Source organism: Poecilia reticulata, linkage group LG11 (assembly GCF_000633615.1).
Source record: "Poecilia reticulata strain Guanapo linkage group LG11, Guppy_female_1.0+MT, whole genome shotgun sequence".
Taxonomy (NCBI): Eukaryota; Metazoa; Chordata; class Actinopteri; order Cyprinodontiformes; family Poeciliidae; genus Poecilia; species Poecilia reticulata.
This window is the reverse complement of record NC_024341.1, coordinates 23367263-23381038: the sequence shown is the minus strand read 5'-3', so window position 1 is coordinate 23381038 and position 13776 is coordinate 23367263. Positions and strand designations below refer to the sequence as shown.

General features: G+C 36.6%; 1 protein-coding gene and 1 long non-coding RNA gene across 2 annotated transcripts; both read left to right on the top strand.

Annotated features, from left to right (window-relative positions):
- On the top strand, positions 1-7818 carry LOC103472829 (brevican core protein-like). Its single transcript, XM_008422669.2, has 7 exons — positions 1-1046; positions 4472-4579; positions 6056-6214; positions 6350-6432; positions 6659-6803; positions 6913-7095; positions 7180-7818. The coding sequence occupies exons 1-7, from the start codon at positions 776-778 to the stop codon at positions 7299-7301; spliced, it is 1071 nt and encodes a 356-aa protein (XP_008420891.2). The 5' UTR covers positions 1-775; the 3' UTR covers positions 7302-7818.
- A 318-nt stretch (positions 7819-8136) lies between these two features.
- Positions 8137-11904, top strand: LOC103472828 (uncharacterized). The gene is made up of 4 exons (XR_534932.1): positions 8137-8219; positions 10708-10810; positions 11314-11399; positions 11676-11904. It is a non-coding gene; the product is annotated as an uncharacterized LOC103472828 (long non-coding RNA).
- The last annotated feature ends 1872 nt before the right edge of the window (positions 11905-13776 follow it).

The window sequence follows — 13776 nt, the reverse complement described above, 5'->3', positions numbered from 1 at the left end:
CGTTGTCCCAGTAGAAGAAGTTGAAGTTAGCCCAGCATTGGTTGTTGAAGAAAATAAAGTTGTGCCAGCTCTGGTTGTTGAAGAAGAAGCCAATGTTGACCCAATAGAAGAAGCTAAAGTTATCCCAACATTGGTTGTTGGAGAAAATAAAGTAGACACAACAGCTGCTCTTGAAGAAGACTCTAAAACTGCACCAACCCCTGCCGTTGAAGAAGAATCTAAAGTTGACCCAGAAATTATAGGAGAAACTTCAAGTTCCTCAACTTTGGGTCTTGAGGAAGAGGCTGATGTTGACCCAACTCCAGTCTTTGGAGTTGTCATTGATGAAGAATCCACAGTAACCCCAAACATTACTTTTGAAGAAAAGGCTAAAGTTGACTCAACTCTGGTTCTTGAAGAAGAAGTTAGTTTTACACCAAGTGTTAAAGAACAAGTTCAAGTTGACCCCACTTTGATTTATGAGGAAAGTAAATTTACCCAAATCCCTCTCCAGGAGAAAGAAGTCAATGTCCTAAAGTTTGAAAATTCAGAGGAAATTACTAATCTCTCTGGTGCCCCTGAAGAAGAATCCAAAGTAACCCCAACCTTTGTGACTGATGAACTTAAAGTTACTCCAATCCTTGATTTCGAAGAGGAAACTGATGTTGCACCAACCCTCGAGGACTTTACAATCTTTTCTGTGAATACTCAAACATCTAAGTGGAGTCTGTTGACTACCACAACTGGACCTCAGGAGCATCTGAATAGTGTAAAGATTAGTCAGAAACCCCCCTTCATGCCAGTGTCCAAGCCCTCAATGAATACCAAGTCCATGTCTTCTGCCCCTACCATTTCTACCCCAACATATGTACCCCAGCGCACCTGGAGCCCAAGAACCACAAGACCTCACACTTTCCGTAAGACGACAGAAACCCAGAAGGTGAACCATTTCATACCGCCATTGGATCACGGTGTGGTTGATCTTGACATTAGCCTCACCCAGCCACCCACCCTGCATAACTTGCCCAAAGAGAGGGCAGCTGTAGGTGGTACAGGGGCATTTTCAGGTAATGCTAAAACCACTCTCATCAACCTAACCGTCCTCTTCTTGCTCAGCACACTGATGCACTAAAATCCCAGGTTTATTTTCTGACAAACTTCCTCCATGTTCTGTAAAACAAAAATCTCCCCAAAAAACAAAACCCTCTCCCTGTTTGTTTCACTCGCTGTCTCAACAGATCCTCACACCTTTCTGACTCCTAAACGCTTCACCCTATTAAACACTCCCACACTCCTCACTACTCTCCTGCTACTCACACTGGGACAGTTGACATTTTGTCAACATTTTTTTCTTTTTTGTTTTGCATGACATTTTCCTACTCATCCAAAGACTGACTTCTGTGAAGTACAGATAAGTTTGAATGAATGTTTTAGTGTTTCCCTTACAAGAATGGTGGCAATAGCCCCTGAAATCAGAATGTGTTTTGCATAAATGTTGAAACTAAGGCTACATTCACACTGCAGGCTTTTGATATTCCATTTAAAAAAATATATAAAATCAGATTTTATTTTGGTGTGTAGTCATATATGCAACTTGTGTGTGATCTCCGATGTGAACTGCAAACTACTTGAAAGTGTCCCGCATGCGCAGTATAGAGGGCGCATTATCGTCACACATAGTGAGCCATAAAAAAGAAGAGTTTTCGGAAGATCTCAGTGTTTTCGGAAGTAAACGTGGATGCTAACGGTAGAGCATAGCTTACGATTTTGTTGTCCGATCGGAGCCAGCATATTAACAACATAATCTTCATTATCGTCTGCCATGGTTGTTGTTTTTCTTCCCGCTTGTGTGCGTCAGGACGTAGAATAGTGACGTTTGTCGAATGTGGATGACGTTCAGATTCAGGTCACATTTGAAAAGATCGGATATGGATCTCTGTCATTCAGACTGTCATGGGGAGATCAAATACAAGTCGTATTAAGGTTAAAAAAAACGGATTTGGGTCGCTTTAGGCTGCAGTGTGCATATAGCCTAATTTATGAATGTAACAAATTAATTTGAATGTGATAGCACTGACAAATGCAACTGAAATAATGTTTTTTGACAGGAATGTACTCTGATATTGCCTCTTCAGATAACACAAGTGCACATTGTGTTAAGGTTTAGAAGCACAACCCATGTTTATTCACAATTTGTTGTGAGCAGTGGGGGTTTTTGAAGTTGGCCATGTGGGCAGTTGCCCAGGGCAGCAATAGGAAGGGGGTTGGACAAGCTCCAGATTTTCTAATGGTTTTGAGCATATCAAATGGAGAAACTCAAAAAATTTTGAAACTTTCTTGCATTTTGATTGGCTTGGGAGAGGCAGGAGGAGGGATAAGCACAGTCGCCATTCATGCAAGAACTGCCACTGCTTGTTAGTGTTCAGCACCTTGTTTTTAATTATCTTTAAGCTGTTCCCTTTTCATATTTCTCAATTATATTGCCTGTTGTTTATTCATGATTGCTTAGGATGTGTGTTGTGTTTTTAAGAAGTAATTCTAGTATATTTTCTTTCTGTCTACACTAGTAAAAACAATCATTTTATGGTTGGTAGTTTCTACATCCTGAGGCATTAGATGTTAATTTCTTTGAAGAAAAAAAAAGACAAAAAATACTTTTTGCTGTTATTGTGTTAGTAAAATAAGATCCTTCTATTCTGAACTCAATGTAATAGATTAAAGTTAAATTATTATTATTTTAGTCAGAAATTGGTGTTCAGTTATTGACAGAACAATGCAAAAAAGAAACTTTTTGTGAATATTTCATCCCACAAAGAAGTATAAACATTTTATAGTCATGACAATAATAGAAAACGCTAAACAGTCAAAGCTATTATATTTTAATTTCTTATGAATACATTTTCACATTTACTATAGTATTAAGCATTTGTCACAATATTTAATTTGGATTTTTTTAAATATTGAAATACTCTGCAAAAATTAAGAATATGTGACAAATAAGTAGAAATATCAATTTTGGCCGCATTTTATATAGCCATAATTATTTAAACTAGTTGTTTTTATTATCTTGTGGCCATATTGAGCCATTTCTAAGATACATTTCTGGTTCTAGTTCTCCATATACTTTATGTAATTGCTACAATAGGATTTTCTTCATTAGCACTTGGATTTTTGGTTATTCTGTTTTATTTGTCTGTGTTTATACTACAACTGTCCCTTTTATTCAAGTAACTGCACTGAAAACAAAGTGTTTTAAATATGTTAGCAATGCATGTATAAGGAGATGGACTTTTCACAGATTTACATATTTTAAGTCTCTGTTGTCCTCTAAAGGCTGAAGGTGTCCATTTTCATTTGCTAAAATAAAACTAATAATCACGCAATTACTGGTGCTTGGTTTAGTAATATACCAATTGCAGCCTTGATTTTCAGATTTTAGTGATGCATAAACAACCATCTCCCCTTTCTGTGAAGAAAAGTGAAAACATCTCCACTGAGATAAACTTTGCCAAGTTAGTAAAACTTTGATGTTTTAGTGAACATAAACATGAGTAAAACAATCTTAATGAGAGGACGGGGTCCTTTAGACTTTAAAGGAGTCTCTGTGGTTTCCCACGCTTTATTTATATTCCTTTGCTCAGCTTTGACAACAGTTACGCCTGGAGAGCATATGATTCCCATTTGTGTCGTGAAAAGTAGTTATTACCTTTTACATACACTGCAGAGATGTTTCTGGAAGGAGCTTTATGTGAAAGTGAACATAATGACAAGACAAAGCTTATGTTGTTAAATATTTGATTTCTGGTTATACAGATATGTCATATTTTGCTTTCTTTTCATATATTTTAAAATAAATCCAGCCTTTGAGCTCTCTTTCTTCTTTTCAAGGGTTTAAACAAGCAAGCTATCATCTCAATGTGACAAAGCAAATATTTTTCTGCTTTGTGCACTGAAGCTTTCAGTAACATTTTTGCTTGAGTGAACACTTTGTATGACATAATGTTATCATTTATGACTGACACATTTAGCTCAGATTAGAAATATATTTTTCATGACCTTAGCAAGAAAACTGTGGATACTTTTAATAAAAATACTGAACATGATTGGCAAAAAATACACAGCTTCTGTATTTATCTACAAACCTTTTGAAAAGAGAGTCTTCATGAGAAGCAAAAATTGCTTATTGCGCCTTGTGCAAACAAAATTCTATATTTTAAAGGGTTAATATTTAGGAGACAAACAAAAAGGAACAAAGACAACAAAGGAAGGATCTAAGAAGACGAAAAGATCACCCTGTCCTCTCTTGGCTTACATTTTGTCTTTAATTCTGTGTCCTACATTTTAAATTAATACTAAATGTATAAAACAACAGATTCCTACATTTAAACTAGTGTGTGCTTAAGTAATATTACTGACAATTTTCCCACGTGGGGTCAGATCTGTGGTTTTTATTTCAACATTGATCTGCAGTAACCCCTCTCTTGTGTTTCAGATGCCTGTTTGGACGACCCCTGTCTCAATGGAGGGACCTGCACTGAGCGGGACGGACACATTAAATGTCTCTGTTTGCCGACATATGGAGGAAGGTTCTGTCAGAGCGGTGAGATTCCTGCCTGTTGTTGCTTTCCAGAGTTTTGAAGAACATACACATTTTAATCGGATCCTTTCTGCGTTGTGTTGATTTTATTATATGTTTTGGCTGTGACATGGTTTTTTTTTTAATTGGTGGTTTCTTGGTCTATTCTGACAAAAACAACATTAAAGTCACACGGTTATAACAATGACAGAGTTTTCTAAGCTGTTTCACAGTCAGGTAAAGGAACAATCCGAATAACAAAAGAAATTTTGTGTAATTATAACAGAATAGAAATGCAACCCGATTACACACAGAGGTATCAAATGTTTATCTCACTTGTTTAAAAAACTAAAATTAGATCGTGATCAGTCAATCTAGGACTTTTTCCACCCAAAACTAATATTTTACAGGAAAAATGCAAAGAAAATTAAAGACTCAATCAAAAGTATCCCAAAAAAGGCAGTGGATGGAAACAGGTGGTTTGTTTCTTAAATGCACTTCCGACTTGATTTAAAAAATAAATAAAATGCTATAATAATAACTAAACATGTCTTACAACTTAGATGCAAACCAAAGTTAACTTGATCTGATCTTACAAGTTCAGAAAATGGCCCAAAAAATATATTTTGAAAATCTAAAAACATCTCTGCCACGCCCTCTGGTGTGTTCTTAGTTTTTTAAATTATTATTATTAATTGGAGGGTCTAAAAGTTATCAAAAGAATTGCATCATTTCCAAATACAAACGTTAATTACAGATTTAGGTTAAATACTAGCTTCATTATATTCTGCCTAAAAAACTCTAAATTACCACAACAGCCCCTTTAACTGATGCATTACAGATGCAGCTTTTGATTAAAATCAGTATTAAATCTCCTTCAACATACATAGCTGTCATAATTTACACGATTAACTGTAAATAAAGGTACGCTATCCTAGATGAGTCTTTAAGTTGCTCTTTTGGATCCTTTAGCTGCAGATTTAGGTTAGCTTGCCCTCAGGTTGCAGAAGTTTCTCATTGGAGAGAGTTTCTCTCAGGAGAGAGTGCAAGGAAATCCACATTGTAACATATAAAATGCCAAGAATGAAGATTTTGATTTGTTTGAGAAAATATGGAAACACAGTGACATTGCAAGTAGTGGTTGTTGTCCATGACTGATAAAGCAAAAACAGGTCAGTGAGGTTATTAAACGGCTGATGGAAAAGAACAGAAATATTCTTTATTGTGGGGACAATTCAGCTCTGCTAGCAGCAAAATGCAATACAAAAACAGAAGATAAAAATAAGCTAATGTACAGTAACGACTTTTCCACATCTTTATAATAATTTTATTGTAATTTTATGCAAAGCAGTGAGTGGAATAAAAGTAAATGGGCCACAGTTTCTCTTGAGCCATTAATTACCACAAAATGAACAAAACTAAGCATTCATTTAGTGCAGAACCTGCTGAGTCATCTAAGCTTGCTTTGTTGTGCTTTCCTGACTCCCTGCTGTGCTTCAGACTTGGAGCGATGTGAGCCGGGCTGGGATAAATTTCACGGTTTCTGCTATCGACACTTCAGCCAGCGCCAGAGCTGGGAGGTGGCAGAGAGGCACTGCCGCACGCAAGGAGCTCATCTGGTGTCCGTCATGACCCCAGAGGAGCAGGACTACATCAACAGTAGGGCCACTATGTCCAGTATACCTTTTCTTTCCTGTCAGAGTTTAACTTAGGCTTTCTAAAGGTTTCTGGGTGTGCATGTGTATATATGGGTGTGTTTTATTTTATGATTGAACTGGGATATGACTCTGCTAGGTAACTATAAGGAGTACCAGTGGACTGGTCTGAACGATAAGACAGTTGAGGACGATTTTCGTTGGTCTGACGGAAACCCACTGGTGAGAAAAGTTAGACAACTCGGCTTTTACAAAAAAAAAAAACAAACAAACAACAAACATCACACAAAATTACGACAAAGTCAATCAATTGTATTTTTTGGTACATTTTCAAAAGTTTTGTAACTCCACTAAATAATTTTTAAAACTATTATTAATTCAAGTTTTAAAATGTATGAGAGAAATACCCCTTTTTTCAAATTCAAACTTATTCTCCAAATCAATGCAGCTGTATGAGAACTGGTACCGAGGGCAGCCTGACAGCTACTTCCTGTCTGGAGAAGACTGCGTGGTGATGGTGTGGCACGATAACGGCCGCTGGAGTGACGTACCCTGCAACTACCACCTGGCATACACCTGCAAGAAAGGCACCTGTAAGTTCAGCCAATCAGACTGAGCAGACGTCATTTGAACCTGAGATTGTAGCTCCCTCTACTGGTTGACAGAAGCCATTACATCACCATTTGTTCCCTCTTTTAACAGCCTCATGTGGGCCGCCACCAAAAGTCCGGAATGCGTCCATATTTGGAAAAACGCGAGTGAGATATGAGACCAATGCAGTTGTGCGGTATCGCTGCTCAGAGGGCTTCCAGCAGAGACTGAACCCTGTGGTCAGGTGTCTGTCCGGAGGCCGATGGGAGAGACCTCAAATCCTCTGCATCCCTGGTGAGATTGGAGCTTATTCCATAACTATACCCAATTATTCATTTTAATCATGTCTAATTATTTGTTTGTTCATATTTAATCCAGAAGGTGGAGAAATTATGCAGCACCTCGGCATGTTGTCGCAAACCGACAGCAACTTTTCAGCAGCTGAAACTGAATTTGAAGCCACTAAAGAGACACCACAGTACTGGGACATCAAGTTTTAACACCTTAAAAATACAGTTTGGTTATGGTACCATGACAAGATGTAAATTATCTTGAATAATAAACCACAAAAACATGATGGAAAATTATTCAAAATTTGCTTCAGATAAGAATGTGCATCCATGATTATGGATATTGTAAACTCACCATGTGGCATTTAATTACCTCCAAATTAGGCCATGATCTTTAAATATTTCCTAATAATTGTTCTTGTTGTGGTTTTTGGTATGATTAGGGTCTTTTCACACAATGGTGCTAAGCTTTTAAGACACTTTTGCAGAGTTAGATTTTTATTGTGTCACATTCCTACTTTATCAACGATCCTGACACCTCTAAGTGAGTCATCAGATACCAAGAAATGTTGTATATGTTGGTTTTCACAGCTGAAATTACCTTCCACATTTTTTTTTCCAACAGGAAACTTTAAGATCAAACAGACACAGTTTTGTTCGGTGGCTTTATGTTGTAATAAAGTTTTGTAGAACAGAGCCAAGAATAAATCAGTCTATTTTACTCTCACTGTGTGTTGGCTTTATTTCATGTCAAACCCCCATTGCTGCTCTGTCTGTGTAGCAAATTAGCTCCAACTGAAGATAACAATAGAGCAACTTTGACAAACAAAAGACTTTAAAAAATTACCTACAGTTCAAATTTAGAAGAAAGGTACTTGATGCATAAATCACTCTAAAACCAAAGTGTTTAATGAACTGCTAACTGGTACCAATGTCTGATGTCTAGGATTTACTTAAAACGATCTTTGTAAGTGGTACTACAAATAATGAATATTTAGGCATCGCCATATTGGAATCCGAACCTCACCGAGCTCTGGCGTGAAGTCATTCCTAGAGTTTCAACTGAGGTGAGGAGCGGCCATATTGGATCTCGAAGAAAGCGCTACAGGAACTCCCAAATGGGAAAAGGTGGTTAATTTTTTGTTAATTTGTCTTGTTAGAGAACATAAACAGTTAATACTGTTTTGTTGCTTTTAACTGGATTAAAACGAGGCAATAATTTCGCTCTCTTTAAGATAGCTTGAATTTGATAAAATTAGCAACTCGACAGTCTAGCTTTTCGGCGGCCATATATGTTTCCAGCAACCGACTTAATTTCGCATCAATGACTATTTAAAATAAGCTGGATAGAAAAGAATGACAGAAAGAAATTGATAAAGGTAAGTTTTAGTTGTGTGTGTAAATCAGAAGTGACTTTAAAGACTTGCAAAAACATAAAAATGCACATATCTAGGTAAACAGGAGCAGGTTTCATGCTTCTTTTGCATAAAATGACCATTTAAAATGAGTAAAGAAACTGTTTTGTTTACTGAAAATGATGTACTTATATTTTGTGCTATTTAGCTATATGTGCTCCGATAAATTCCGAGTTTTAGATATTAAAAAGGCTCTTTTAAGAGCTGCATGGACGGTTTTTGCCACCAGATGGCAGCGTTGGGCCATGTTTGATGAAGTGTTATTTTACAGAAAGAGCAATGACGCTGTGGCATGGGATTTCGATTAATCTTAATTTAGTGCAAAGATTTTAGTATTTACATGTGAAAAACTGGTAGAGAAATTGTTCAAAAAGGCATGCCTCCATTTCAAAATGATTCTCCTCTTTGTATTGGTCTATCTTATAAAAATCCCATTAAAATGCACCGGGGTTTGTTGTTGTGTGATTCGGCTCAGACCACCTTAAATAAATAAAAGAGAGGTCCATTTTATCAGACTTGTTTAAGAAATAGAAGAACACCAGGACTCCATTTGTGAAGCCTTTAACAGGTTCATTTAACTAATGAAAAGGTTTGGTATCCGTCCTTTTGGCCATAGAGTTGATAACTTACGTCCAGATGTTGGGATTGGTGGAGTGTACTCAGACCTGTGACCCTGGGGTCAGAAGGTCACAGAGGAGTGAACAGTGGCTAGTCTTTAAGGGCTTTGCTTTCTTTCTACAGACGCGTGGCTCACTAATTGGGAGTCCACCTCCTCACACCCCAAGTGTGAAGCGGCCAATGCCAGAAAATGACTGGTAGTGTGAGCTGGAGATACTCGGACTCAGAAATAAGAGATGTGTTTTTCATTGGAGCTGTTTATTTTAATCTTTAAGATAGGATAGAGTAATTCTGATTAATTGAATGATTTCAGTAATAAATACCATAATCCTTTCTTTAAAATGTTTAATAAACTATTTCTAGTAAAGTGAATATAACTTCATTTCTTTGGGAATATAAGTATGAATATAAATCCCCACTTCCATTGTTCCTCTAATGGGAGTAAATCAAATGAGAACCTGTTGTTCTATTTAAGGGCAACGTTTCCTGTTTATAGATTGAGGATTGAAGTTCTTTGTTGGGAACAGAGGATATTCTCTGAATTTACCAATACTAGTTGTAAAATCTAACTACCTAGTTCCTACCCGCCTGCAAAAGGAAAACACAAAAGACCCTAGAAGAGGTTGGAAAGGCGTGCCATGCTGGCTGGGAACCTCAGCAACCAGCGTTACCCACAACCCTTCACCCCCACGTTGCTGCCCGCTGGAACACAAACAACCTTTGTTGCTTCTCTCATTTGTGAATTCCAGTTTTGGGAGGGAAAATCTGTTTTGTTGTGCGTGTGTGTTTGTAGTAAGTATTTGGAGCCTTCCTCTTCCTCTAGTTTTGACACAACAATAAGCTGAGGTTTATACTCGATGAAAAGCAGGTTGTTCATTGGGGGAAATGTAGACTTTTGCCCGTATAAGGTTCCTTTAAGGGTTACATATTTCATAATTATTCTTTTTTGACACCTTGAGCTTCAATTTGTATAGAAAATTGCTCTGACATTTGTGAAAATATTATATATTAACCATGTCTATTTAAATTATTCAGCGATTATGTACATGTTTTAAATTCACTGATTGTGGTTAGTACTTTTAGACTCTGTTGCCACTTTATAAAATCAGCCAAGCTGCAGGTCAACTACTTAAAAATCTGATTCCTTTCCTGTTCATTAAATGCATCATAATGGAAAACTTCTTCTGTAGTATATTGAATTGTTTCACATTTTTTAGAAGAAAAATCAGATAAAAGTAAAGTGTATATGCTGGTTTCTCTGTTGATGACTGTTTCTAATAGCGGGACAGATTATTAAAAACATAGATAGAAACATTTATTGTCCTGTAAAGTGGAAATTCATTTTATGTTGGCGACTTTCTTTATTGAAGAAAAAACATTTTTAAACTTGAGCTCGTTCAGAAAAAGTCTGGTAATTCTCTTTATTTAATTAGCTTATTTTTTTTATTTTGATTTTTAACTGCTGCTACAAGAGTGTTGATCTAATAATTTTAAAACAAATCAAATGTAAGTTTTGGCATGAAAGCATTTGAAACATTTAGTTTTTTGCTGCTTTAATCCGTGGTCTGTTGTCTCCCCTGTAGATGCAGAGCCGCACATGTCCAGCAGGGGGCAGTCTGGACTGGAGGTCCAGATCCGATTCAGATCTTTTCGGATTTCAGGCATTTCTGTTCTCCAAACTCCCAAGTTTGTACTCCAAACATTTATTTTACATGCATTTTATATATTTCCTATTAATGTATTTTGATATTCAACCACAACTTAATGTTGATATTGAGTAAAATTGTTCTATGAGTAATGCTTTATTGTGACATCAAGATTTTGTTTATCAGGTAGATTTAAACTGAAAGGTGAAGCTTGGATTGTCAAATTGAAAATTCTGTGTAAAAATGTACATTTTAGAGCCATTTCTCCGTCATCTAGCTGCAGCATCATCATTTATCTCATTCATGTTTGTATTTTCTGCCTATTTTGAGCAACAAGGACAGAAAGTCATTTGTTTCTACCAGTTAAGCAGACATGTCTGTCAAACTCATTTAAATAAACTCTGTTCTGACCATGTTAGATTCACCACCGAGTGTGTGTGTTTTCTTAATGTGCTGCTGCGATGCATTAACATGTGAAAGCATGGAGTTCCTGTGAACTTATTTGACCTCTGACCTCTCCTCTGTGTCTCGGATAACAAATAGCTGCAGCTGAGGCGGAGGCTTACTGGTCGGTTTTCACCCACAGACTCCAGACTGGGACATGTCTGCTCAGAAGCATCTCTGAGTGGGTAAGAATAAGTAATTATTTTAAGTGATTCTGACTTGTTTTGATCGTTAATGACTTCTTCAGACACACTCGGTGTTGTTTAAGCACCAGCTCTGAAAATAAAGAAACCCCTCTGTCAGTTCTCAGGTTTTAACATATATGGTGATTTGTAAAAGTATTCTTACATCTTGTTGTGTTACAAACATAACTATTGCTACATTTGACTGGGATTCTGTGTAACAGACCCACAAACAGAAGGTCATAATTGTGAAATGTGATGTTTTCTGACTTTTCTGAGCTTTATGGACGAAGAAAGACGTCCAGAGGAAGTCCTCTCTGCAGTGGGCACAGCAAAGATTTAGAAGAAGATGTAATGAAGGGTGTTTTCACCTTAAGGTCCAGTTGCAGATAATGTGGTTCACTTTCACACTCCACTGAATCAAAACCCTTTGGAAAAACAGTTCCCCTCCTCGCCTGTGGTGGCGCTGCACCAAGAACTACTGAATGAAACAACAGAAAAACGTCTGATGAAAACACTGAACACAACTTCCTTCATGAAATATAAACAAAAATGGATCGATGTCAAGTCTTAGCGGTTGTAGGATTTCTGTTTTTTTTTCTTCTAAAAGCAAGAATCTATTTTTACAGCTAGTGCTCAGCTAACACGTTTGTTTTGCTTGTATTTACCCAGAATGCTTCCTTTCTTTAAAATGTTCTTTAAAAGTCCACTTTCTGGTTTTCGAGCGGTCTCTGGTCACATTTGCATTCAAATCTAACCAGAGTTTGCTTCAACCGAGCTGAGACCCGGGTTTTTAGGTGGACCCAAGTTTCCTTTGTTGGTTCATTTTCTTTGATGGAATTTATGAGTATTTAAATATTACCTAAGTATTCATTTGTCTTGCAGTTCTGCTAATCAGTCATTATGTTTTAGCAAAACAACCCTGAAATAAGAGCTAAATAATCTTACTACCAACTTCACATCATCTGTAGATTTGTTTTTCACTTTGTGACATATTATATGATTACTAGTTATTCTAGTGATTAGTTTGACTATTCATCGGATAAAAATTGGCACATTTCGCTGATTTTTAAGCCTTTTTTATACAATATTAGAAACGCATTTTAAAATACAAATACACAAATATTCCAATTAACTTTTTTAAAAAAGAAAATAAAAATTTAATTGCCTAAAATGCAATAACATTCATATAGTGAAGGCTTGATGATTTGTAGTAATAGATGGATCTGCAGCTAAAAATATTTTCACCATCAACATGTGAAAACCTCAGCCATTTCTGGTTGCATCAATACAGTGTAGTGCTGATGTGTTGATTATGTTTGGATTAACTAATTAGTAACTGCACAGAAAATGTGTTTAATAGGAGATTTGTCTTACAAAACAAAGAGCTAAAATTATGCCACATTAAGATAGATTTTATTGCAAATCCCATTTAGAAAAGCAATCAATAAAATAAGAGAATAAAAAAGTACATAAAAATCCCCTAACCGTTCAGGAGGTAGTCATACAAAAGTACAGATGAGTGTCTTACTATATTTAAAGTTAGTCAACAATAGAGAAATTCTACTATTAGACTTGTTTAAATGGCAAATAAATTTATACATAATCTTTCTTAAAGCAGCCATTAAAGAGCTGACATGAACAGATACTAACAGTTCACCAGCACCGGTCCATCTTGGCTTTTTTAACAAAACTGCATCGTTATAAGCCACCTTCAACCTCTGAAGACTGGCTTCATTAAAAATGCATGACAAATGTTTTTTTTTTTTTTTAAATCTTAAATGCAAAATCATAGATTTAGTTGTTTTTTTTTTTGTACAGTTTTGGCTTAATTACTGTTCTAACTATGTTGCTCTTTTGAGTCTGTATACTACGGTTACTGATTAACTGATTACTAAATTAGTTGACGGGTTTTTCAATAATCTGATTAATATTCTCAATCCTAATCTTGCACCAGGTGCCATCATCTTCACCCACTGAAAAACTTTTATCCCGTCCAGATGTTCAAGGTAGTGAGTGTCAATAATTATTATTCTTTTTTTTTTTATTATTATTTGTTTAAAAAAGAAAACTGTCCCAGACAGGCAGACATTCCTGCACACAGCCAGAACGCAGACATGTTCACAGGTTCTCGCAGCCCAGACACACACACACGCTCACACACACGCACACACGCTCACACACCCTCAGTGTGACGCAGACGATCAGAAGGGCCTCATCGCGCCTGCCTTTCTCTGCCTGTCTGATCCGTCTGACCCGGCCCTTTTATACATCTAATTAAGCAGTCAGACCCTCCACCATGCCATGACAAACTCATGGCTGATTTCTCACCATGTTTTATGCCTGTGTCTTAGTCTGGATGGATCTGTTATTTATCGTA

Bases quoted from the DNA above. Each gene is read 5' to 3' on its own strand.
- LOC103472829 (XM_008422669.2), top strand. From the start codon at position 776: ATGCCAGTGTCCAAGCCCTCAATGAATACCAAGTCCATGTCTTCTGCC. The intron at 1,047-4,471 runs GTAATGCTAAAA...CTTGTGTTTCAG, and splicing joins TGGTACAGGGGCATTTTCAG to ATGCCTGTTTGGACGACCCC. The intron at 6,215-6,349 runs GTAGGGCCACTA...TGACTCTGCTAG, and splicing joins GGAGCAGGACTACATCAACA to GTAACTATAAGGAGTACCAG.